The 27,812-nt window shown below is 42.3% G+C and overlaps 1 protein-coding gene across 1 annotated transcript; it reads right to left on the bottom strand.

Moving 5' to 3' along the window:
- Positions 1–20,337: 20,337 nt before the first annotated feature.
- LOC141607577 (protein FAR1-RELATED SEQUENCE 5-like) lies at positions 20,338–21,301 on the bottom strand. Its single transcript, XM_074426930.1, has 2 exons — positions 20,989–21,301; positions 20,338–20,804 (listed from the first exon to the last, which is right to left on the bottom strand). Exons 1-2 carry the CDS (start codon positions 21,299–21,301, stop codon positions 20,338–20,340), a joined length of 780 nt encoding a protein of 259 aa, XP_074283031.1.
- Between the last annotated feature and the right edge of the window lie 6,511 nt (positions 21,302–27,812).

Raw genomic sequence — 27,812 nt, 5'->3', positions numbered from 1 at the left:
TAACCCTAAACCCTTTTCCTTAAAAAATCGTGGTGCAAAAAAACAAAAACTAAACCGTAGAGAAGGACGGGTGATACCCTGTTGTGGACGGGATTTAAATTTGGGGAAAAACGCTCCTAAAACGTACAACAGGATTTAAATTTGGGGAAAAATGCTCCTAAACGGACGAAAAAGGGTTTAGGGTTGGATTAGGTGGCTCCGCTTCGTGGAGCCGCCTAATCCAACCCTAAACTCTTTTCCTTAAAAAAATCGTGGTGCAAAAAAACCAAAACTAAACCCTAGGGAAGGACGGGGTGATACCTGCCGTGGACGGGATTTAAATTTGGGGAAAACGCTCCTAAAGGGATGAAAAAGGGTTTAGGGTTGGCTTAGGCGGCCGCCGCGGAGCCGCCTAATCCAACCCCTAAACCCTTTTCCTTAAAAATCGTGGTGCAAAATAACCAAAACTAAACCCTAGGGAAGGACGGGTGATACCCTGTCGTGGACGGGATTTAAATTTGGTTAAAAACGCTCATAAAACGGGGACAAAAGGGTTTAGGGTTGGATTAGGCAAAGACCGCTTTGAGCCTCCTAATCCAACCCTAAACCCTTTTCCTTAAAAAATCGTGGTGCAAAAAAACCAAAACTAAACCCTAGGGAAGGACGGGTGATACCCTGTCGTGGACGGGATTTAAATTTGGGGAAAAACGCTCCTAAAACGGGACAGAAAAGCGTTTAGGGTTGGATTAGGCGGCACCGCTTCGCGAAGCCGCCTAATCCAACCCTAAACCCTTTTCCTTAAAAAATCGTGGTGCAAAAAAAAAAAAACTAAACCCTAGGGAAGGACGGGTGATACTCGTCGGGACGGGATTTAAATTTGGGAAAAACGCTCCTAAAACGGGACGGAAAAGGTTTTAGGGTTGGATTAGGCGGCACCGCTTGCTGAGCGCCTAATCCAACCCTAAACCTTTTCCTTAAAAAATCGTGGTGCAAAGAAACCAAAACTAAAACCTAGGGAAGGACGGGTGATACCCTGTCGTGGACGGGATTTAAATTTGGGAAAAACGCTCCTAAAACGGGACGGAAAAGGGTTTAGGGTTGGATTAGCGGCACCGCTTCTCGGAGCCGCCTAATCTAACCCTAAACCCTTTTCTTTAAAAAATCGTGGTGCAAAATAACCAAAACTAAACCCTAGGGAAGGACGGGTGATACCCTGTCGTGGACGGGATTTAAATTTGGGGAAAACGCTCCTAAAACGTACGACAGGATTTAAATTTGGGGAAAAATGCTCCTAAAACGGGACGAAAAAAGGGTTTAGGGTTGGATTAGGTGGCACCGCTTCGTGGAGCCGCCTAATCCAACCCTAAACTCTTTTCCTTAAAAAATCGTGGTGCAAAAAAACCAAAACTAAACCCTAGGGAAGGACGGGGTGATACCCTGTCGTGGACGGGATTTAAATTTGGGGAAAACGCTCCTAAAGCGGGGACGGAAAAGGGTTTAGGGTTGGCTTAGGCGGCATCGCCGTCGGAGCCGCCTAATGCAACCCTAAACCCTTTTCCTTAAAAAATCGTGGTGCAAAATAACCAAAACTAAACCCTAGGGAAGGACGGGTGATACCTGTCGTGGACGGGATTTAAATTTGGTTAAAAACGCTCATAAAACGGGACGGGGAAAGGGTTTAGGGTTAGATTAGGCAGCACCGCATGGAGCCTCCTAATCCAACCCTAAACCCTTTTCCTTAAAAAATCGTGGTAAAAAAAAAAACCAAAACTAAACCCTAGGAAGGACGGGTGATATACCTGTCGTGGACGGGATTTAAATTTGGGGAAAAACGCTCCTAAACGGGATGGAAAAGGGTTTAGGGTTGGATTAGGCGCCGCTCGCGAGCCGCCTAATCCAACCCTAAACCCTTTTCCTTAAAAAAAAATCGTGGTGCAAAAAAAAAAAAAAACTAAACCCTAGGAAGAACGGGTGATACCGTCGTGGACGGGATTTAAATTTGGGGAAAAACGCTCCTAAAAAGGGACGGAAAAGGGTTTAGGGTTGGATTAGGCGGCACCGCTGCGGAGCCGCCTAATCCAACCCTAAACCTTTTTCCTTAAAAAATCGTGGTGCAAAGAAACCAAAACTAAAACCTAGGGAAGGACGGGTGATACCCTGTCGTGGACGGGATTTAAATTTGGGAAAAACGCTCCTAAAACGGGACGGAAAAGGGTTTAGGGTTGGATTAGGCGGCACCGCTTCTCGGAGCCGCCTAATCTAACCCTAAACCCTTTCTTTAAAAAAATTGTGGTGCAAAAAAAACCAAAAATAAACCCTAGGGAAGGACGGGTGATACTCGTCGTGGACGGGATTTAAATTTGGGGAAAAACGCTCCTAAAGCGGGACGGAAAAGGGTTTAGGGTTGGATTAGGCGCACGCCGCGGAGCCGCCTAATCCAACCCTAAACCCTTTTCTTAAAAAAAAATCGTGGTGCAAAAAAAAAAAAACTAAACCCTAGGGAAGGACGGGTAATACCCGTCGTGGACGGATTTAAATTTGGGGAAAACGCTCCTACAACGTCTGACAGATTTAAATTTGGGAAAAATGCTCCTAAAACGGGACGAAAAAGGGTTTAGGGTTGGATTAGGTGGCACCGTCGCTGAGCCGCCTAATCCAACCCTAAACGCTTTTCCTTAAAAATCGTGGCAAAAAAAAACCAAAACTAAACCCCAGGGAAGGACGGGTGATACCCTGTCGTGGACGGGATTTAAATTTTGGGAAAACGCTCCTAAAGCGGGATTTAAAAGGGTTTAGGGTTGGATTAGGCGGCGCTTCGCGGAGCCGCCTAATCCAACCCTAAACCCTTTTTCTTAAAAAATCGTGGTACAAAAAAACCAAAACTAAACCCTAGGGAAGGACGGGTGATACCTGTCGTGGACGGGATTTAAATTTGGGGAAAAACGCTCCTAAACGGGACGGAAAAGGGTTTAGGGTTGGATTAGGAGGCACCGCTTCTCGGAGCCGCCTAATCTAACCCTAAACCCTTTTCAAAAAAAAAATCGTGGTGCAAAAACAAAAACTAAACCGTAGAGAAGGACGGGTGATACCCTGTTGTGGACGGGATTTAAATTTGGGGAAAAACACTCCTAAAATGGGACGGAAAAGGGTTTAGGGTTGGATTAGGCGGCACCGCTTCGCGGAGCCGCCTAATCCAACCCTAAACCTTTTTCCTTAAAAAATCGTGGTGCAAAAAAAAAAAAACTAAACCCTAGGGAAGGACGGGTAATACCCTGTCGTGGACGGGATTTAAATTTGGGGAAAACGCTCCTAAAACGTTGATTTAAATTTGGGGAAAAATGCTCCTAAACGGGACGAAAAAGGGTTTAGGGTTGGATTAGGTGGCTCCGCCCGTGGAGCCGCCTAATCCAACCCTAAACTCTTTTCCTTAAAAAATCGTGGTGCAAAAAAAACCAAAACTAAACCCTAGGGAAGGACGGGTGATACTGTCGTGGGACGGGATTTAAATTTGGGGAAAAACGCTCCTAAAAGGGGACGGAAAAGGGTTTAGGGTTGGCTTAGGCGGCCGCTTCGCGAGCCGCCTAATCCAACCCTAAACCCTTTTCCTTAAAAATCGTGGTGCAAAAAAACCAAAACTAAACCCTAGGGAAGGACGGGTGATACCTTGTCGTGGACGGGATTTAAATTTGGTTAAAAACGCTCATAAAACGGGACGAGAAAGGGTTTAGGGTTGGATTAGGCAGCACCGCTTTGAGCCTCCTAATCCAACCCTAAACCCTTTTCCTAAAAAAATCGTGGTGCAAAAAAACCAAAACTAAACCCTAGGGAAGGACCGGTGATACCCTGTCGTGGACGGGATTTAAATTTGGGGAAAAACGCTCCTAAAACGGGACGGAAAAGCGTTTAGGGTTGGATTAGGCGGCACCGCTTCGCGGAGCCGCCTAATCCAACCCTAAACCCTTTTCCTTAAAAAATCGTGGTGCAAAAAAAAAACTAAACCCTAGGGAAGGACGGGTGATACCCCGTCGTGGACGGGATTTAAATTTGGGGAAAAACGCTCCTAAAACGGGACGGAAAAGGTTTTAGGGTTGGATTAGCACCGCTGCTGCGGAGCCGCCTAATCCAACCCTAAACCTTTTCCTTAAAAAATCGTGGTGCAAAGAAACCAAAACTAAAACCTAGGGAAGGACGGGTGATACCCTCTCGTGGACGGGATTTAAATTTGGGAAAAACGCTCCTAAAACGGGACGGAAAAGGGTTTAGGGTTGGATTAGCGGCACCGCTTCTCGGAGCCGCCTAATCTAACCTAAACCCTTTTCTTTAAAAATCGTGGTGCAAAATAACCAAAACTAAACCCTAGGGAAGGACGGGTGATACCTGTCGTGGACGGGATTTAAATTTGGGGAAAACGCTCCAAAACGCATTTACGTGATTTAAATTTGGGGAAAAATGCTCCTAAACGGGACGAAAAAGGGTTTAGGGTTGGATTAGGTGGCACCGCTTCGTGGAGCCGCCTAATCCAACCCTAAACTCTTTTCCTTAAAAAATCGTGGTGCAAAAAAACCAAAACTAAACCCTAGGGAAGGACGGGGTGATACCCTGTCGTGGACGGGATTTAAATTTGGGGAAAAACGCTCCTAAAACGGGACGGAAAAGGGTTTAGGGTTGGCTTAGGCGGCACCGCTTCGCGGAGCCGCCTAATGCAACCCTAAACCCTTTTCCTTAAAAAATCGTGGTGCAAAATAACCAAAACTAAACCCTAGGGAAGGACGGGTGATACCCTGTCGTGGACGGGATTTAAATTTGGTTAAAAACGCTCATAAACGGGACGGGAAAGGGTTTAGGGTTAGATTAGGCAGCACCGCTGCATGAGCCTCCTAATCCAACCCTAAACCCTTTCCTAAAAAAAAAATCGTGGTGCAAAAAAACCAAAACTAAACCTAGGGAAGGACGGGTGATACTCTGTCGTGGACGGGATTTAAATTTGGGGAAAAACGCTCCTAAGCGGGGACGGAAAAGGGTTTAGGGTTGGATTAGGCGCCGCTTCGCGAGCCGCCTAATCCAACCCTAAACCCTTTTCCTTAAAAAAAAAAATCGTGGTGCAAAAAAAAAAAAACTAAACCCTAGGGAAGGACGGGTGATACCCTGTCGTGGACGGGATTTAAATTTGGGGAAAAACGCTCCTAAAACGGACGGAAAGGTTTTAGGGTTGGATTAGCGGCACCGCTGCGGAGCGCCTAATCCAACCCTAAACCTTTTTCCTTAAAAAAATCGTGGTGCAAAGAAACCAAAACTAAAACCTAGGGAAGGACGGGTGATACCCTGTCGTGGACGGATTTAAATTTGGGAAAAACGCTCCAAAACGGGACGGAAAAGGGTTTAGGGTTGGATTAGGCGGCACCGCTTCTCGGAGCCGCCTAATCTAACCCTAAACCCTTTTCTTTAAAAAATTGTGGTGCAAAAAAACCAAAAATAAACCCTAGGGAAGGACGGGTGATACCCTGTCGTGGACGGGATTTAAATTTGGGGAAAAACGCTCCTAAAATGGGACGGAAAAGGGTTTAGGGTTGGATTAGGCGGCACGCTTCGCCGGAGCCGCCTAATCCAACCCTAAACCCTTTTCCTTAAAAAAATCGTGGTGCAAAAAAAAAAAAACTAAACCCTAGGGAAGGACGGTAATACCTGTCGTGGACGGGATTTAAATTTGGGGGAAAATGCTCCTACAACGTTTTTGATTTAAATTTGGGGAAAAATGCTCCTAAACGGGACGAAAAAGGGTTTAGGGTTGGATTAGGTGGCACCGCTTCGTGGAGCCGCCTAATCCAACCCTAAACGCTTTTCCTTAAAAAATCGTGGTGCAAAAAAAACCAAAACTAAACCCTAGGGAAGGACGGGGTGATACCCTGTCGTGGACGGGATTTAAATTTGGGGAAAAACGCTCATAAAACGGGACGGAAAAGGGTTTAGGGTTGGATTAGGCGGCACCGCTTCGCGGAGCCGCCTAATCCAACCCTAAACCCTTTTCCTTAAAAATTGTGGTGCAAAAACCAAAACTAAACCCTAGGGAAGGACGGGTGATACCATGTCGTGGACGGGATTTAAATTTGGGGAAAAACGCTCCTAAAGCGGGACGGAAAAGGGTTTAGGGTTGGATTAGGCGGCACCGCTTCACGGAGCCGCCTAATACAACCCTAAACCCTTTTCCTTAAAAAATCGTGGTGCAAAAAAACCAAAACTAAACCCTAGGGAAGGACGGGTGATACCTTGTCGTGGACGGGATTTAAATTTGGCAAAAAACGCTCATAAACGGGACGGAAAAGGGTTTAGGGTTGGATTAGCGGCAAGCTCGCGCATGAGCCGCCTAATCCAACCCTAAACCCTTTTCCTTAAAAATCGTGGTGCAAAAAACCAAAACTAAACCCTAGGGAAGGACGGGTGATACCCTGTCGTGGACGGGATTTAAATTTGGGGAAAACGCTCATAAAACGGGACGGAAAAGGGTTTAGGGTTGGATTAGGCAAAGCACCGCCGCGGAGCCGCCTAATCCAACCCTAAACCCTTTTCCTTAAAAAAATTGTGGTGCAAAAAAACCAAAACTAAACCCTAGGGAAGGACGGGTGATACCTGTCGTGGACGGGATTTAAATTTGGGGAAAAACGCTCCTAAAACGGACGGAAAAGGGTTTAGGGTTGGATTAGGCGGCACCGCTTCACGGAGCCGCCTAATACAACCCTAAACCCTTTTTCTTAAAAAATCGTGGTGCAAAAAAACCAAAACTAAACCCTAGGGAAGGACGGGTGATACCCTGTCGTGGACGGGATTTAAATTTGGGGAAAAACGCTCCTAAAACGGGACGAAAAAGGGTTTAGGGTTGGATTAGGCGGCACCGCTTCTCGGAGCCGCCTAATCTAACCCTAAACCCTTTTCCTTAAAAAATCGTGGTGCAAAAAAACAAAAACTAAACCCTAGAGAAGGACGGGTGATACCTAAGTCGGGACGGGATTTAAATTTGGGGAAAAACACTCCTAAAATGGGACGGAAATGTGTTTAGGGTTGGATTAGCGCACCGCCGCCGCGAGCGCCTAATCCAACCCTAAACCTTTTTCCTTAAAAAATCGTGGTGCAAAAAAAAAACTAAACCCTAGGGAAGGACGGGTAATACCCTGTCGTGGACGGGATATAAATTTGGGGGAAAATGCTCCTAAACGGGGGCGGAAGGGTTTAGGGTTGAATTAGGCGGCCGCCGCGGAGCGCCTAATCCAACCCTAAACCCTTTCCTTAAAAAATCGTGGTGCAAAAAAACCAAAACTAAACCTTAGGGAAGGACGGGTGATACCCGTCGTGACGGGATTTAAATTTGGGGAAAACGCTCTAAAACGTACGACAGGATTTAAATTTGGGGAAAAATGCTCCTAAAACGGGACGAAAAAGGGTTTAGGGTTGGATTAGGTGGCACCGCTTCGTGGAGCCGCCTAATCCAACCCTAAACTCTTTTCCTTAAAATATCGTGGTGCAAAAAAAACCAAAACTAAACCCTAGGGAAGGACGGGGTGATACTGTCGTGGGACTCGGATTTAAATTTGGGAAAAACGCTCATAAAGCGGGACGGAAAAGGGTTTAGGGTTGGATTAGCGGCACCGCTTCGCGGAGCCGCCTAATCCAACCCTAAACCCTTTTCCTTAAAAATTCGTGGTGCAAAAAAACCAAAACTAAACCCTAGGGAAGGACGGGTGATACCCGGTCGTGGACGGGATTTAAATTTGGGGAAAAACGCTCCTAAAGCGGGACGGAAAAGGGTTTAGGGTTGGATTGGCGGCACGCGCTTGAGCCGCCTAATCCAACCCTAAACTCTTTTCCTTAAAAAATCGTGGTGCAAAAAAACCAAAACTAAACCCTAGGAAAGGACGGGTGATACCTGTCGTGGACGGGATTTAAATTTTGGGAAAACGCTCCTAAAACGGGACGGAAAAGGGTTTAGGGTTGGATTGGCGCGCCGCTTCGCGGAGCGCTAATCCAACCCTAAACCCTTTTTCTTAAAAAATCGTGGTGCAAAAAACCAAAACTAAACCCTAGGGAAGGACGGGTGATACCCATCGTGGACGGATTTAAATTTGGGAAAAACGCTCCTAAAACGGGACGAAAAAGGGTTTAGGGTTGGATTAGGCGGCACCGCTTCTGAGCGCCTAATCTAACCTAAACCCTTTCCTTAAAAAAAAATCGTGGTAAAAAAAAAAAACAAAAACTAAACCCTAGGGAAGGACGGGTAATACACATCGTGGACGGGATATAAATTTGGGGGAAAATGCTCCTAAAACGGGGCGGAAAAGGGTTTAGGGTGTAATTAGGCGGCACCGCCGCGGAGCGCCTAATCCAACCCTAAACCCTTTTCCTTAAAAAATCGTGGTGCAAAAAAACCAAAACTAAACCCTAGGGAAGGACGGGTGATACCCTGTCGTGGACGGGATTTAAATTTGGGGGAAAACGCTCCTACAACGTACGACAGGATTTAAATTTGGGGAAAAATGCTCCTAAAACGGGACGAAAAAGGGTTTAGGGTTGGATTAGGTGGCACCGCTTCGTGGAGCCGCCTAATCCAACCCTAAACTCTTTTCCTTAAAAAATCGTGGTGCAAAAAAAACCAAAACTAAACCCTAGGGAAGGACGGGGTGATACCCTGTCGTGGACGGGATTTAAATTTGGGGAAAAACGCTCATAAAACGGGACGGAAAAGGGTTTAGGGTTGGATTAGGCAGCACCACTTCGCGGAGCTGCCTAATCCAACCCTAAACCCTTTTCCTTAAAAAATTGTGGTGCAAAAAAACCAAAACTAAACCCTAGGGAAGGACGGGTGATACCCTGTCGTGGACGGGATTTAAATTTGGGGAAAAACGCTCCTAAAACGGGACGGAAAAGGGTTTAGGGTTGGATTAGCGGCACCGCTTCACTGAGCCGCCTAATACAACCTAAACCCTTTTCCTTAAAAAATCGTGGTGCAAAAAAACCAAAACTAAACCCTAGGGAAGGACGGGTGATACTCTGTCGTGGACGGGATTTAAATTTGGCAAAAACGCTCATAAAGCGGGACGGAAAAGGGTTTAGGGTTGGATTAGGCGCCACCGCCGCGGAGCCGCTTAATCCAACCTAAACCCTTTTCTTAAAAAATCGTGGTGCAAAAAACCAAAACTAAACCCTAGGGAAGGACGGGTGATACCCTGTCGTGGACGGGATTTAAATTTGGGGAAAAACGCTCATAAAACGGGACGGAAAAGGGTTTAGGGTTGGATTAGGCAGCACCGCTTCGCGGAGCCGCCTAATCCACCCTAAACCCTTTTCCTTAAAAAATTGTGGTGCAAAAAAACCAAAACTAAACCCTAGGGAAGGACGGGTGATACCCTGTCGTGGACGAGATTTAAATTTGGGGAAAAACGCTCCTAAAACGGGACGGAAAAGGGATTAGGGTTGGATTAGTCGGCACCGCTTCACGGAGCCGCCTAATACAACCCTAAACCCTTTTTCTTAAAAAATCGTGGTGCAAAAAAACCAAAAATAAACCCTAGGGAAGGACGGGTGATACCCTGTCGTGGACGGGATTTAAATTTTGGGAAAACGCTCTCTAAACGGGACGGAAAGGGTTTAGGGTTGGATTAGTCGGCACGCTCACTGCGGAGCCGCATAATCCAACCCTAAACTCTTTTCCTTAAAAAATCGTGGTGCAAAAAAACCAAAAATAAACCCTAGGGAAGGACGGGTGATACCCTGTCGTGGACGGGATTTAAATTTTGGGAAAAACGCTCCTAAAACGGGACGGAAAAGGGTTTAGGGTTGGATTAGTCGGCACCGCTTCACGGAGCCGCCTAATACAACCCTAAACCCTTTTTCTTAAAAAATCGTGGTGCAAAAAAACCAAAACTAAACCCTAGGGAAGGACGGGTGATACCTTGTCGTGGACGGGATTTAAATTTGGGCAAAAACGCTCCTAAAACGGGACGGAAAAGGGTTTAGGGTTGGATTAGCGGCACCGCTTCTCGGAGCCGCCTAATCTAACCCTAAACCCTTTTCCTTAAAAAATCGTGGTGCAAAAAAACAAAAACTAAACCCTAGAGAAGGACGGGTGATACCCTGTCGTGGACGGGATTTAAATTTGGGGAAAAACACTCCTAAAATGGGACGGAAAAGTGTTTAGGGTTGGATTAGGCGGCGCGGAGCCGCCTAATCCAACCCTAAACCCTTTTCTTTAAAAAATCGTGGTGCAAAAAAACCAAAACTAAACCCTAGGGAAGGACGGGTGATACCCTGTCGTGGACGGGATTTAAATTTGGGGAAAAACGCTCCTAAAACGGGATTTAAAAAGGGTTTAGGGTTGGATTAGGGCACCGCTTCTCGGAGAGCGCCTAATCTAACCCTAAACCCTTTTCCTTAAAAAATCGTGGTGCAAAAAAAAAAACTAAACCCTAGGGAAGGACGGGTAATACCCTGTCGTGGACGGGATATAAATTTGGGGGAAAATGCTCCTAAAACGGGGCGGAAAAGGGTTTAGGGTTGAATTAGGCGGCACCGCTTCGCGGAGCCGCCTAATCCAACCCTAAACCCTTTCAAAAAAAAAAAAAAAAAATCGTGGTGCAAAAACCAAAACTAAACCCTAGGAAGGACGGGTGATACTGTCGTGGGACGGGATTTAAATTTGGGGGAAAACGCTCCTACTTACGACATGATTTAAATTTGGGAAAAATGCTCCTAAAAGCGGGGGAAAAAGGGTTTAGGGTTGGATTAGGTGGCACCGCCCGTGGAGCCGCCTAATCCAACCCTAAACTCTTTTCTTAAAAAAATCGTGGTGCAAAAAAACCAAAACTAAACCTAGGGAAGGACGGGGTGATACCCTGTCGTGGACGGGATTTAAATTTGGGGAAAAACGCTCATAAAACGGGACGGAAAAAGGTTTAGGGTTGGATTAGGCAGCACCGCTTCGCGGAGCTGCCTAATCCAACCCTAAACCCTTTTCCTTAAAAAATTGTGGTGCAAAAAAACCAAAACTAAACCCTAGGGAAGGACGGGTGATACCTGTCGTGGACGGGATTTAAATTTGGGGAAAAACGCTCCTAAAACGGGACGGAAAAGGGTTTAGGGTTGGATTAGGCGCACCGCTTCACGGAGCCGCCTAATACAACCCTAAACCCTTTTCCTTAAAAAATCGTGGTACAAAAAAACCAAAACTAAACCCTAGGGAAGGACGGGTGATACCCTGTCGTGGACGGGATTTAAATTTGGCAAAAACGCTCATAAAGCGGGACGGAAAAGGGTTTAGGGTTGGATTAGGCGGCCGCTTCAGCGGAGCCGCTAATCAACCCTAAACCCTTTTCCTTAAAAATCGTGGTGCAAAAAACCAAAACTAAACCCTAGGGAAGGACGGGTGATACCCTGTCGTGGACGGGATTTAAATTTGGGGAAAAACGCTCATAAAACGGGACGGAAAAGGGTTTAGGGTTGGATTAGGCAAAGACCCGAATGAGCCGCCTAATCCAACCTAAACCCTTTTCCTAAAAAAATGGTGCAAAAAAAACCAAAACTAAACCCTAGGGAAGGGACGGGTGATACCACATCGTGGACGAGATTTAAATTTGGGGAAAACGCTCCTAAAACGGGACGGAAAAGGGTTTAGGGTTGGATTAACGCCGCGGGAGCCGCCTAATCCAACCCTAAACTCTTTCCTTAAAAATCGTGGTGCAAAAACCAAAAATAAACCCTAGGGAAGGACGGGTGATACCTTGTCGTGGACGGGATTTAAATTTTGGGAAAAACGCTCCTAAAACGGGACGGAAAAGGGTTTAGGGTTGGATTAGTCGGCACCGCTTCACGGAGCCGCCTAATACAACCTAAACCCTTTTCTAAAAAAAAATCGTGGTGCAAAAAAACCAAAACTAAACCCTAGGGAAGGACGGGTGATACTCTGTCGTGGACGGGATTTAAATTTGGGGAAAAACGCTCCTAAACGGGATTTAAAAAGGGTTTAGGGTTGGATTAGCGGCACCGCTTCTGAGCGCCTAATCTAACCCTAAACCCTTTTCCTAAAAAAAATCGTGGTGCAAAAAAACAAAAACTAAACCCTAGAGAAGGACGGGTGATACCCTGTCGTGGACGGGATTTAAATTTGGGGAAAAACACTCCTAAAATGGGACGGAAAAGTGTTTAGGGTTGGATTAGGCGGCACGCTTCGTGAGCCGCCTAATCCAACCCCTAAACTTTTTTCCTTAAAAATCTTGGTGCAAAAAAAAAAAAACTAAACCTAAGGAAGGGACGGGTAATACCACATCGTGGACGGGATATAAATTTGGGGAAAATGCTCCTAAAAGGGGCGGAAAAGGGTTTAGGGTTGAATTAGGCGGCACCGCTTTCATGAGCCGCCTAATCCAACCCTAAACCCTTTTCCTTAAAAATCGTGGTGCAAAAAAACCAAAACTAAACCCTAGGGAAGGACGGGTGATACCTGTCGTGGACGGGATTTAAATTTGGGGAAAAACGCTCCTAAAACGTACGACGGGATTTAAATTTGGGGAAAAATGCTCCTAAACAGGACGAAAAAGGGTTTAGGGTTGGATTAGGTGGCTTTTAACCGTGGAGCCGCCTAATCCAACCCTAAACTCTTTTCCTTAAAATATCGTGGTGCAAAAAAAACCAAAACTAAACCCTATGGAAGGACGGGGTGATACCCTGTCGTGGACGGGATTTAAATTTGGGGAAAACGCTCATAAAACGGGACGGAAAAGGGTTTAGGGTTGGATTAGGCAGCAGCAGCTTCATGAGCCGCCTAATCCAACCCTAAACCCTTTTCCTTAAAAATTCGTGGTGCAAAAAAACCAAAACTAAACCCTAGGGAAGGACGGGTGATACCTTGTCGTGGACGGGATTTAAATTGGGGGAAAAACGCTCCTAAAACGGGACGGAAAAGGGTTTAGGGTTGGATTGGCAAGCACCGCCGCTGAGCCGCCTAATCCAACCCTAAACTCTTTCCTTAAAAATCGTGGTGCAAAAAAACCAAAACTAAACCCTAGGGAAGGACGGGTGATACCCTGTCATGGACGGGATTTAAATTTTGGGAAAACGCTCCTAAACGGGACGGAAAAGGGTTTAGGGTTGGATTAGGCGGCACCTTCCGCGGAGCCGCCTAATCCAACCCTAAACCCTTTTCTTAAAAAATCGTGGTGCAAAAAAACCAAAACTAAACCCTAGGGAAGGACGGGTGATACCTTGTCGTGGACGGGATTTAAATTTGGGGAAAAACGCTCCTAAACGGGATTTAAAAAGGGTTTAGGGTTGGATTAGCGGCACCGCTTCTCGAGCCGCCTAATCTAACCCTAAACCCTTTTTCCTAAAAAATCGTGGTGCAAAAAAACAAAAACTAAACCCTAGAGAAGGACGGGTGATACCCTGTCGTGGACGGGATTTAAATTTGGGGAAAAACACTCCTAAAATGGGACGGAAAAGTGTTTAGGGTTGGATTAGGCGCGGCCGGAGTCCGCCTAATCCAACCCTAAACCTTTTCCTTAAAAAAATCTTGGTGCAAAAAAAAAACTAAACCCTAAGGAAGGACGGGTAATACCGTCGTGGGACGGATATAAATTTGGGGAAAATGCTCCTAAAAGCGGGCGGAAAGGGTTTAGGGTTGAATTAGGCAAGAGCCGCTTGCATGAGCCGCCTAATCCAACCCTAAACCCTTTTTCCTTAAAAAATCGTGGTGCAAAAAAACCAAAACTAAACCCTAGGGAAGGACGGGTGATACCCTGTCGTGGACGGGATTTAAATTTGTGGGAAAACGCTCCTAAAACGTATTGGACGGATTTAAATTTGGGGAAAAATGCTCCTAAAACGGGACGAAAAAGGGTTTAGGGTTGGATTAGGTGGCACCGCTTCGTGGAGCCGCCTAATCCAACCCTAAACTCTTTTCCTTAAAATATCGTGGTGCAAAAAAAACCAAAACTAAACCCTATGGAAGGACGGGATGATACCGCATCGTGGACGGGATTTAAATTTGGGGAAAACGCTCATAAAACGGGACGGAAAAGGGTTTAGGGTTGGATTAGGCGACACCGCTTTGCGGAGCCGCCTAATCCAACCCTAAACCCTTTTCCTTAAAAAATTGTGGTGCAAAAAACCCAAAACTAAACCCTAGGGAAGGACGGGTGATACCTGTCGTGGACGGGATTTAAATTTGGGGAAAAACGCTCCTAAAACGGGACGGAAAAGGGTTTAGGGTTGGATTAGGCGGCACCGCCGCTTGAGCCGCCTAATCCAACCCTAAACTCTTTTTCCTTAAAAAATCGTGGTGCAAAAAAAAAACCAAAACTAAACCCTAGGAAGGACGGGTGATACCTGTCATGGACGGGATTTAAATTTTGGGAAAAACGCTCCTAAAACGGGACGGAAAAGGGTTTAGGGTTGGATTAGGCGGCACCGCTTGAGCGCCTAATCCAACCCTAAACCCCTTTTCTTAAAAAATCGTGGTGCAAAAAAACCAAAACTAAACCCTAGGAAAGGACGGGTGATACCTGTCGTGGACGGGATTTAAATTTGGGGAAAACGCTCCTAAAACGGGACGAAAAAGGGTTTAGGGTTGGATTAGGAGGCACCGCTTCTCGGAGCCGCCTAATCTAACCCTAAACCCTTTTTCTTAAAAAATCGTGGTGCAAAAAACAAAAACTAAACCGTAGAGAAGGACGGGTGATACCCTGTCGTGGACGGGATTTAAATTTGGGGAAAAACACTCCTAAAATGGGACGGAAAAGGGTTTAGGGTTGGATTAGGCGGCACGCTTCTTGAGCCGCCTAATCCAACCCTAAACCTTTTTCCTTAAAAAATCGTGGTGCAAAAAAAAAAAATAAACCCTAGGGAAGGACGGGTAATGCAATACTGTCGTGGACGGGATATAAATTTGGGGAAAATGCTCCTAAAGCGGGGCGGAAAAGGGTTTAGGGTTGAATTAGGCGGCACCGCTTCGTGAGCCGCCTAATCCAACCCTAAACCCTTTCCTTAAAAAAAAAATCGTGGTGCAAAAACCAAAACTAAACCCTAGGGAAGGACGGGTGATACCCCGTCATGGACGGGATTTAAATTTGGGGAAAAACGCTCCTAAAAACGTGACGGGATTTAAATTTGGGGAAAAATGCTCCTAAAGCGGGACGAAAAAGGGTTTAGGGTTTGATTAGGTGGCACCGCTTCGTGGAGCCGCCTAATCCAACCCTAAACTCTTTTCCTTAAAAAATCGTGGTGCAAAAAAAACCAAAACTAAACCCTAGGGAAGGACGGGTGATACCCTGTCGTGGACGGGATTTAAATTTGGGGAAAACGCTCCTAAAACGGGACGGAAAAGGGTTTAGGGTTGGCTTAGGCGCACCGCTCGCGTGAGCGCCTAATCCAACCCTAAACCCTTTTCCTTAAAAAAAATCGTGGTGCAAAATAACCAAAACTAAACCCTAGGGAAGGACGGGTGATACCCTGTCGTGGACGGGATTTAAATTTGGTTAAAAACGCTCATAAAACGGGACAGAAAAGGGTTTAGGGTTGGATTAGGCAGCACCGCTTTGCGGAGCCTCCTAATCCAACCCTAAACCCTTTTCCTTAAAAAATCGTGGTGCAAAAAAACCAAAACTAAACCCTAGGGAAGGACGGGTGATACCCTGTCGTGGACGGGATTTAAATTTGGGGAAAAACGCTCCTAAAACGGGACGGAAAAGGGTTTAGGGTTAGATTAGGCGGCACGCCGCGGAGTGCCTAATCCAACCCTAAACCCTTTCAAAAAATCGTGGTGCAAAAAAAAAAACTAAACCCTAGGAAGGACGGGTGATACCTGTCGTGGACGGGATTTAAATTTGGGGAAAAACGCTCCTAAAACGGGACGGAAAAGGTTTTAGGGTTGGATTAGCGCACCGCTGCGGAGCGCCTAATCCAACCCTAAACCTTTTCCTTAAAAATCGTGGTGCAAAGAAACCAAAACTAAAACCTAGGGAAGGACGGGTGATACCCTGTCGTGGACGGGATTTAAATTTGGGAAAAAACGCTCCTAAAACGGGACGGAAAAGGGTTTAGGGTTGGATTAGCGCACCGCTTCTGAGCCGCCTAATCTAACCCTAAACCCTTTTCTTTAAAAAATCGTGGTGCAAAATAACCAAAACTAAACCCTAGGGAAGGACGGGTGATACCTGTCGTGGACGGGATTTAAATTTGGGGAAAAACGCTCCAAAACGCATTTCGGGATTTAAATTTGGGGAAAATGCTCCTAAACGGGACGAAAAAGGGTTTAGGGTTGGATTAGGTGGCACCGCTTCGTGGAGCCGCCTAATCCAACCCTAAACTCTTTTCCTTTAAAAATCGTGGTGCAAAAAAAACCAAAACTAAACCCTAGGGAAGGACGGGGTGATACCTGTCGTGGGCCGGGATTTAAATTGGGAAAAACGCTCCTAAACGGGACGGAAAAGGGTTTTGGGTTGGCTTAGCGGCACGCCGCGGAGCCGCCTAATCCAACCCTAAACCCTTTTCCTTAAAAATCGTGGTGCAAAAAAACCAAAACTAAACCCTAGGGAAGGACGGGTGATACCCTGCCGTGGACGGGATTTAAATTTTGGTTAAAAACGCTCATAAAACGGGACAGAAAAGGGTTTAGGGTTGGATTAAAGACCGCTGTGAGCCTCCTAATCAACCCTAAACCCTTTTCCTTAAAAAATCATGGTGCAAAAAACCAAAACTAAACCCTAGGGAAGGACGGGTGATACCGTGTCGTGGACGGGATTTAAATTTGGGAAAACGCTCTAAAGCAGGACGAAGGGTTTAGGGTTGGATTAGGCGGCCGCTCGCGGTGAGCCGCCTAATCCAACCCTAAACCCTTTCCTTAAAAAATCGTGGTGCAAAAAAACCAAAACTAAACCTTAGGGAAGGACGGGTGATACCCATCGTGGGACGGGATTTAAATTTGGGGAAAAACGCTCCTAAAAACGGGACGGAAAAGGTTTTAGGGTTGGATTAGGCGGCACCGCTTAGCGGAGCCGCCTAATCCAACCCTAAACCTTTTTCCTTAAAAAATCGTGGTGCAAAGAAACCAAAACTAAAACCTAGGGAAGGACAGGTGATACATCGTGGGACGGATTTAAATTTGGGAAAAAACGCTCCTAAACGGGACGGAAAAGGGTTTAGGGTTGGATTAGGCGTCACCGCTTCTCGGAGCGCCTAATCTAACCCTAAACCCTTTCTTTAAAAAAAATTGTGGTACAAAAAAACCAAAAATAAACCCTAGGGAAGGACGGGTGATACCCTGTCGTGGACGGGATTTAAATTTGGGAAAAAACACTCCTAAAATGGGACGGAATAGGGTTTAGGGTTGGATTATGCGCGCAGCCGCGGAGCCGCCTAATCCAACCTAAACCCTTTCCTTAAAAAATCGTGGTGCAAAAAAAAAAAACTAAACCCTAGGGAAGGACGGGTAATACCCTGTCGTGGACGGGATTTAAATTTGGGGGAAAACGCTCCTAAAACGAGACGGAAAAGGGTTTAGGGTTGGATTAGGCGGCACCGCCCATGAGCGCCTAATCCAACCCTAAACCCTTTCCCTTAAAAAAATCGTGGTGAAAAAAACCAAAACTAAACCCTAGGGAAGGACGGGTGATACCATCGTGGGACGGGGATTTAAATTTGGGGAAAACGCTCCTAAAACATACGACAGGATTTAAATTTGGGGAAAAATGCTCCTAAAACGGGACGAAATAGGGTTTAGGGTTGGATTAGGTGGCACCGCTTCGTGGAGCCGCCTAATCCAACCCTAAACTCTTTCCTTAAAAAAATCGTGGTGCAAAAAAACCAAAACTAAAGCCTAGGGAAGGACGGGGTGATACCCTGTCGTGGACGGGATTTAAATTTGGGGAAAAACGCTCCTAAAACGGGACGGAAAAGGGTTTAGGGTTGGATTAGGCGGCACTGCAGCGGAGCCGCCTAATCCAACCCTAAACCCTTTTCCTTAAAAAATCGTGGTGCAAAAAAACCAAAACTAAACCCTAGGGAAGGACGGGTGATACCTTGTCGTGGACGGGATTTAAATTTGGGGAAAAACGCTCCTAAAACGGGACGGAAAAGGGTTTAGGGTTGGATTAGGCGCACCGCCGCGGAGACGCTAATCCAACCCTAAACCCTTTTCCTAAGCAAGGTTGTTCGTAGTACAACACTTTTTGATAAAAACCAAAACTAAACCCTAGGGAAGGACGGGTGATACCTGATCGTGGATGGGATTTAAAGTTAGGGAAAACGCTCTTAAAACGGGACGGAAAAGGGTTTAGGGTTGGATTAGGCGACACCGCGAAATCCTTAAACAAAGGGCATATTTACAAAACAAATCGTATAACACTATTCTTTGTAAAACTTAGAAAATATGCTCCTAAAATGGGACGGAAAATGGTCCTAAAACAATATTTATTCTTTGTATAAAATGTTGTAAGTCTTTGTATAAAATGTTAACTATGATGTAGGGAAATCGAATGACTTTTTTTGTGACATGTTATTGTCACAAAGAATACACAATTATACTTTTTATTTTATGTGACATATTATTGTCACAAAGAACACAAAATCCTACTAATTATTGATAAGGTCACAATGTTCTTTGTAACATCATAACAGTATCAAACTTTTTCTTTTTATTTTGCTTTCTCAGCTGACTTCATCAACTATGCGAAGAGGGCATGTTTTCTGTCGTGGGTAACTCTTTCTTTGCGGTATGCACATAACCTCTTTTGCTTGGCTGCTTTTTCAATGGCCTGTTGTTTAGCTGACTTCAATCTTTTTCCGCTGCCCTTGTTGCGTGCTTGTTCGGGAGGTGGATAGTGACTTGAGACGACGAGTGCAGCCAACAGAATCTCCATCTCTTGGTCTTTTGTAAGCGGTTCAATACATAACTTCATTAGGAACTCAACTAGGAGGATGCTAACTCTTCCGTGTGTTCGGCAGGTAAAGTTTTGAGAACACCAACTATCGACGGAACTCGACCATACGTTACAAATGACTGTTATCGGCGTAGCCATATATGAATCCTCAATGACATTCCCATTCGAATCAAGCCTGGAAGTAAAACAAGGTTCTTGTTTATCATGGTGACAATGTTACTATAAGAAATTATGGTTACAATGTTATTGTAAAACACCATGTAACAAGTCAAAATCATTTTGTAATAATGTTTTCGAATCAAACACATTCGCTGCGTGTGTGTTATTTAGCCAATGATCTACAATGTACTTGCTTGGTATTCGCCCAAGTCCTTTGCCCTTGTACACCCACACAATATACCTGCAGAGTAATCCAATTCTTTGAAGCAGTTTACACTCGCATCTTTGCATCCTGTGCTTCTAAGGTCAAACCTCACCTTGAAAATTCATGTCTGTCTCAAAGATCGATTACATGAATTATGCGCACATGCTCCTCCTTCTCAAAGTCATCAACACCACATGAATCGGCAGCCATTACTTCTTCTTGAAACACCTTGAACACAACATGTGTGTATATAATAGCGCCATGCTTTTCTATAGGTAATTCTGTCTTAAGCTCAGGGAATGAGTGGTCGCTGTTATAATCATCGCACCTTCGTGTATAGCGCTGCTGGTCCATAGCATTTTGAAACCTAGTTTTAATGCAACAAGGATTCGGCTACAAATTATTTATGTAACAATGAAACAATGGATGCTTTGTAACATACTTTGTTCCCAATGCGTATGAGAACGAAAAAGAGTTGTTTACCTCATCCAAAATTCGACCAGTGTACCAAAGTGATTCTCATAGCGCTTGAAAAACGAATTTGTACTTTCGATCATTGTGTTGTTCTTAATATGCAGCCCAAGGCAAGGTCACGATGGTAGGCAGGAATCCAATGGTGTCGTAAGTCGAACATTGTAGTCAACCAATCATTATCTTCCGGTGGAAATCTGAAATGACCTTCCGCCACTTCTCTTGAACTCGATGACTCCATATCGGGTCCCAAACAAAGCGTTAAGCGAGCAAGGAAGTCTCGTGTCTCCCAGAGTCTTGAACCAACTTTCTCCGTGATCTTTTGTGTAATATACCACATACAATAACGATGCCTATTTGTCTTGGCTGAAGGGGAAAGCTTTGTTGTATGCAGTCATAATGAAACGACAAGTCGAACGTGATATTGACCAGTGATAGGAAAGAGCAAGTGAGTAAATTATATGTTAGTAATTTAGTTCTGATAACATTGTTATTGAATAACCTTGTAAAAAGAGGAAGAGATGGAACAGTGGTAGTTGAGTCGAAAGTTGTGGTACAATAAATTTAAGTAAGTCACATTCTGACAACATTGTCACACTATTACCTTCTTTATGCAGGGCATTGATCCATGATCATGAACTGCGGCTCTTTTTGTCCCATGGCGGTCAAGAAATCTTGAAAGGTCCATTGGAAGGAGATGTCATCCTCGTGTAACAGGAGACAACCGGCAAACAACACCGACTTTCTGTGGTGATTAACACCTGTGAATGGTGTAAAAACCATATCATACTTGTTGGTTCCGTAAGTAGGGTCGAAGCTCACAGCATCCCCAAAGAATGAGTAGTTTCTAATACATGTAGCATCAGCCCAAAAGAACGTTGTTAGACGGTTTTGCGGATCAACATCATAGGCGAAGTAGAACTGGGGTTGTGTCGCTTTGAGTTTCTCGAGTCGATCGATGAAAAGGTCAGCATCTCTTAACCCAATGTAGCACTTGATATCTCTTTGAAAGTTCTGAAAATCTATCAATGTAGCACCGATATTTTCATACCCATTGACAAGTTCCTTAACTTTGTCTAAAGGTCAATCCAAATACCAATTTCAACTTGAGTTGTCCAAGATAAGCGTCTTCGGAACATATCAAGTGATCGTGAAATCTTATCGAGATCTCTGTTACAGACAGAGATGAGACGATGATTGTGGACTTCAGAAAACTCGTCAATCATAGCTGGGCCATCAAGGCCATGTAGAAGGGCAAACCACGTACGCTCGGCATCCATTCTTGCGATTTTAACTCGTAGTATGCAATCTGTACTAGCGTGGACGAACCATCACCCATATTCTCATCATCCTTGGTTCTGGGGACGATGTTTGGTTTAGATTCCCTGAACCCTTGACGGTTGCGGACTACGAATTTTTGGTGTGCAACACCACCTCGTAGTGTTTTCATATTGTGCTTCCGAGGGGTAAATCCACATGCCCGAGCATAAACCTCGTAGAACTTGATTCCGGCCTCGGGGGAGGCGAAAACTGCACCAATGGTAGGTCTAAACTTGTGCTCAACCACACGCATCCAGCGCTCACCTCCATTAGGCGTGTGAGACAGAACAAGCTGATTATATGGTTGAGGATTGGGTTGCTCTTGGACAATTGACGTAGAATGGGGTTGATGGATACTTGAGTCAGTAATACAAAAAGGAAAATACGAGTATTAGTCACGAAATACAACGGTGGTATTACAAAGAGTAACATTATTATTGTAATACTAGTACTATGACAATGTAGTGACATAAGGATGGACGGGAGAACAGGAATATGCGAAGAGGCCGGACTACAATTTAGAACAAGAAACTAAAGTACATTGAAGTAATGTTGAGAACAAGAGGACGTTGAAGTGCTACAAAGCATATGTTATGTGTGCAATGGAAAATGAATATATGCGATTGTGTTCTGATAACATTGATATTGTAACAAAAAGGTTGAGCACTGTAAGCATTGAATGACAGGAATATACTGAGGCAGGAGAATAGGAATATACAAGGCGGAAAAGAGGTCAAATATAATGAAATTTGACCGAATTTGAACGAGAAAATCAACAATTACAAGGATATTTGACCTAATATTTAAGACAAAAGCAACTACGAGTATAATCAAAGGAAAGGAGACCATAAATTGAAGTAGAAGTGAGCAGTTTCATTAAAATTGAAGCAAACATAAAATCGATTAACCTAAAAACTGAAAACAGCGAGAATAAAGACAAATATAATCAAAATTGACGGAATGTGACGATAAAGCAACTGCGATTGTAAGCAGAAGCAGAGGAGAACGTAAATATGAAAATTCGATAGGAAAAACAACAAATACAAGGATATTTCACCTAATATTTAAGAGAAAAGCAAATACGAGAATAATCAAAGGAAAGGACACCGTAAAATTGAAGTAGAAGTGAACGGATGTCATTAAAATTGAAGCAAACATAAAATCGATTAACCTAAAAAACTGAAAAGCAACGGAATAATGAAATTACAATAGCGAATGATCGTTGACATAGAATCCGGATGAAATCGCGAAAAGGAAAACTGAAAATGAAAGGATTACGGAAATTACCTGTTTGCATGTTAATGTCGGTAGAATCTGCATCCATTGTAGCAACGAGAACCTGGAAAACAGACGAATTTGATTGATTTGTGAATGAATTGATAAAAGCGAGTAAAAACAGAACCTAGGGTTTATTTGCTTGATTCAGAGGATTATTTTGACTTAGAGAGAGAGAGATAAGCGAGGGGAAAGAGACGGAGGAGAGAGAAAGGAATCGAATTATGGGGAGGTTTGAATTCTTAGCTTTTATAGGTTTGTTATAATTTACGAGATTTAATCTCGGTAGTTGATTAGAGTAGATCTAATGGATGATATTAAAATGCTAGACTCACCTAAGATACCTAGACTCACTTGATGCAATTTATATATATATATATATATATATATATATATATATATATATATATATATATATATATATATGATCATATGAGTTGGGTTTTTTGGTGAGTTACCCTCTAAATCAACCACTAATCTAATCCAAGATGGATGGCTGAGATAAAATCTTGCTTGACTTATAAATACTCACTTTTCTTTCAATCTCTCTCATTATTAGAAAAATCATTCTCTTTCTTCTCCTTCTCCCCTAAAAGCCAAAACATACAAAAAAAAAAACGACGCACTACATCGTTCAAATTTCTCGAATTAAATCTTCATCAAATTCGTTCAAACTGCAGGCTACAAATTCGTCATCAATTAAGGAGATTTCATCGTCACTTTCGCTTCATCTTCGTATTTCTCTTCAATTTCACTATAGGTAAGTACTAATTTTGTTTTTCTTGATCTGATTTGTGCGTTTTCATTATCGTTCTTATCTACATATTCGTTTCATTTTCTTTGATTCGTTGTATATTCATTTGTACTTTTGTCTTTTGTTGTTAAATTACTTGTTCTCTCATTTTTTTTGCCAATAATTTATAAGGTTTTGAGTTTGAGATGAGACTTCCAAATGATTTTGTGCATTTTCATGTTGTTTGTAAGGTGTTTGAGCGGGGGTTTTTTTATTCAATTTCTTTTCAGTATCTTTGATAATTTCTCGGATTTTGTGGTTAATCATTAATAACGATTATTGTATTACTTTAACCGAGTTATTGTATTATTCAAACTCGGTTATTGTATTTTAAAGCTACTTCTTTTGCTATGTTAGAATATATTCTGTTAATAATAGTTATTGTATTGCTTTAACCGAGTTATTGTATTATTCAAATGTAGTTGTTGTATTGTTTTAACTTAGTTGATTCAAATTAGAGTTGTTGTAAGATGGCTTCTTCTTATATAATCTGTTTAAGTTGGTTATAATAATATTACATCTCAATTATTTGTATTGTCTTAACTTAGTTATTTCAATTTGGAGTTATTATTGTTGTCTTATATAATATGCTTATAGTCGGTTATAATAATATGCTTTATTTTTCTAAAATATCGATTATTTATAATCGTTTTCTGATTATTTCAATACTTATAGGTGGTTATTGTATATCGATTTGCATAGTTATTTATAATTTACCCCCTTTTTGTTTTTATTTCTTTCGGTGAGTTTTTTGTCCATTTGGTTCAACCCTCATCAATCGGCAAGACATGGTTCTCGTTAGGAAGAAATCGGTGGAAGAAACGTGGAAACAACAAAGAAGACACGGTTCTCCTTGGAAGAAATATTTTAGACGTTGTATTGGAGATAAATATATGTAATATTTGAGATGTTACTATTGTTAGATGTATTATTTGAAATGCATAGATGTAATAATGATGATGCTTAGATATAATTTGTTGGAGATGTTTAATTGTAATGTGGTGGAAATAAAATAGTTATATAACGAAAGTAAATGGTTTTTTTTAACCTTGTTATATATATTATTATTTCATTTTTTAGATTTTGCTATTGCATTAACCAATCTCAATTATTGATTGAATGAAAATGATTAGTTATGCAATTAAACAAGATAAACAAACACAAGATAGAAATTTGAATATATTTGAGTTTCATCTAAATACAATAACACGATTTACTCATTACAATAATTGAGTTTCTGCATTACAATAACTACAAATACAAAAGTTTTACATTACAATAACTGAGTTTCTACATTACAATATATGAGGTTCTACATTGAAATAACTACAAATACCAGAGTTTCTACATTACAACAATCGAGTTTTGCTACATTACAATAATCGAGTTATTCAATTAAACAAGATGAAAACTAACAAAATAATGACCAAATATATACATCAAATTTTCCATTGAACGTAAATTATCCGCGTCTATCGTGACTCAACCTGCAAATCACCAAAAAGCAGAATATAACTTAACAGAACACCCAAGAAGTAACTGGATTGTAAAATAACTATAACTGACGAGTCAATAACTGAAACACATATAGAATAACTGACTTTATTCATTACAATAACCGAGTTTCTACATTACAATAACTACAAATACAAGAATTTCTACATTACAATAACTGAGTTTCTACATTACAATAAATACAAATAACAGAGTTTATACATTACAATAAATTGAGTTTCTACATTACAATAACTGTAAATACCATGAAACATTATTCTCGTGAAACAACTAAGTTAACTATAAAATAACTACTTTCTTCATTAAAATGACCAAGTATATACGTCAATTTTTCCATTGAACGTCAATTATCCGCATCTATCGTGATTCCACCTGAAAATCACCAAGAAGCAACTTATAAAATACAATACATTGGTTTTGATAATACAATAACTGTGTTAAAGTAATACAATAATCGAGATGTAATGTTACGACAACTAACGAGTGAACATGAAATTTGAACATATTTGAGTTTTATCTCAATACAATAACACAATTGATTCATTACAATAACTAAGTTTCTACATTACAATAACTACAAATACCGTAGATTCTCCATTGCAATAACCGAGATTCTACATTACAATAACTAAGTTTACGCATTTGAATAACAATTAAATAAACCACGTTTCTTAATTACAATAATCGAGTTTCTAAATTTAACTAGACATTTTAACAAAGTTGGTGTGCCAATCTAGATTACCAACAAATTTTCAAGATTATGATGATAAATCATCAATCAAATGTCAAAGGTATGATAAACAAGCATACTAACAGAGTAGCAATTGAAATAACTCGCAAAATAACAGTTATAATCTGCGCTTACCTTCGTTTTGTCGATTTGCGCTTGAGTTTATGCAAATTAAATTTTGGGCAAAAACTGACGATTGATGCATGTATCAATCAAATTGAATGAAGATAATGAATTAATTTCGTATTTTTGACTTGAATTACTCCGGTTTTGTGAAGATATGATTGGATTATGCCATGAATTTGAAGAAAATAAGAAAAAAGAGATGAAGAATGAAGAAAAAGGGGAGCAAAAAAAGGGAAAACGTAAGATTAAGTGGAAGAGAGAGAAAAAAAATGAGTTTGTGTATTTTTTTGGTATAATCTCACCCTTGATCTTGTTAGATCCAATGGTATATAAATGCGGGGGTAACTCACGAAAAGTGGCAAACTCATTAGGATCTTGCCTCATATATATATATATATATATATATATATATATATATATATATATATATATATATATATATATATATATATATATATATATATATATATATATAGGGGCGGGTTCGAGTACGAACTACCTTAACGCAGAACCGTGCACGAACTCACTACAAACCAGTTTTTTTTTTTTTTTTTTTTTTTTTTTTTTTTTTAAGATACATTTTACTACCTTATGAGATACACTTCTTATTAGATACATTTTAGAACATAACTAGCTACATTTTTTCAACACTAAAATTATAGGTGCACTTTTACACTTTTTTATACTAATTTTTTTGCGGATACATTTTATATTTTTTGCGGATACACATGACATTAAAACCAGATACACATTATAATATTTCTGGATACACAAATTTATACTCCTAGGATACGCATCATATTAATACCGGATACACGTGGTTATACGCCATAGGATACACATGTATCCCGTATTAATACAATGTGTATCGGGGTGGTATTTTGTGTATCCACCCTCCTACCATACTACCACAACCCACCACGACCTACCGCCACCACCCCCACCGCCATCAACACGCCCCCACCACCCCACCGCCATCGAATCGTCCCACCACCCCACCGCCATCAACACCGCCACCACAATGAACACGACATCGAAACAAATGTCGAAATTGCGGTCTTTTCACACCACCACGAATCAGCCACCTCGTCACCCAACTCGCAGGCCGTCATCGCATCAAACATTAACAAATACCACACTCGCCGCGTTCCTTATCTCGACCGGCGTCATCAATCCCCGACTACGTCGTCCGCCACAACATAACCACCGACGGAGCCACATCATAACCACCGTAGATCACCACCTCACACCAACCAACAAACACAATCAACACTACCATAATCACCCTCCTCCGATCCCCACCTATTCATCCCCACACACTGATTCGCATCAATCACCACACAACCAACTACCAACCTTCGTAAATCACTTTGAATGCTACACAACAAACCATGGTGACCAATCTGACCCCACCATGGCAGAGCATCGACTCTCCATTTCTGGTTCATTATGTTTTTTTCATGTTTCAGATCTACAAAATTCGAAGTGATATACCTGGAAAATAATTGCACCAGCGATGTTGTCAAGAAAAATAGAGCCGAAATATGGTCTTAGTTTACGTCGCCGGGAAACCTACTGGGATGTTGTCGGTGGAAGTGAGTGAGAAAGAGAAAGGGGAAGAAAACAAAGGACAAGACGGGAATATTCGGTGAATATGAGATTGTCGATCGGGGAGTCGCCGGAGATGGCACGGAGATCTCGCGGAGATGGCAGCGACGCGAGGAGATGTGTTTATTGAGTGCATGTGGAAGAAGAGTGTTGTGTACATTATGATAACATTTGTTTAGTACTTTGGGTTTTGTTTTAGATAAAGGGTTTGGGCTTTTTAAATCGATTGGGCTTGGATAACCCGATTGTTAGTACTAGTTCGTACAGATTCGCACAATAATTTGGTTAAATGTACGGGATCGATTCTATATATATATATATATATATATATATATATATATATATATATATATATATATATATATATATATATATATATATATATATAATCAGGATCCGTCATTTAACTAAATTAGGTGCAACTGCAAATTTAACCGACTTAAAACCTTAGATAGAAACAAACGCACTATTTATCACTCACGCACACCACTACTTTGTCATTTCCTTTCTAACACTCAACAACCATACTCTTTATCAGATTTCTTTCATTCCTTTCACTCAACAGCTAAGCAACCCACCCACCACTGTCTATCATCTACCTCCCTCCGATGGTGGTCACCATATCACCGATACGGCACCGTTGTCATCCTTGGAGAACCTTCCAGTTCTTTACCTAACACACAAACACCACCCTCACGCTGGGGACCCACCAAGCAT

This window comes from Silene latifolia, chromosome 10 (assembly GCF_048544455.1).
Source record: "Silene latifolia isolate original U9 population chromosome 10, ASM4854445v1, whole genome shotgun sequence".
NCBI classification, from domain to species: Eukaryota; Viridiplantae; Streptophyta; class Magnoliopsida; order Caryophyllales; family Caryophyllaceae; genus Silene; species Silene latifolia.
The sequence above is the reverse complement of the archived record's forward strand: the minus strand, read 5'-3'. Positions and strand labels throughout refer to the sequence as shown.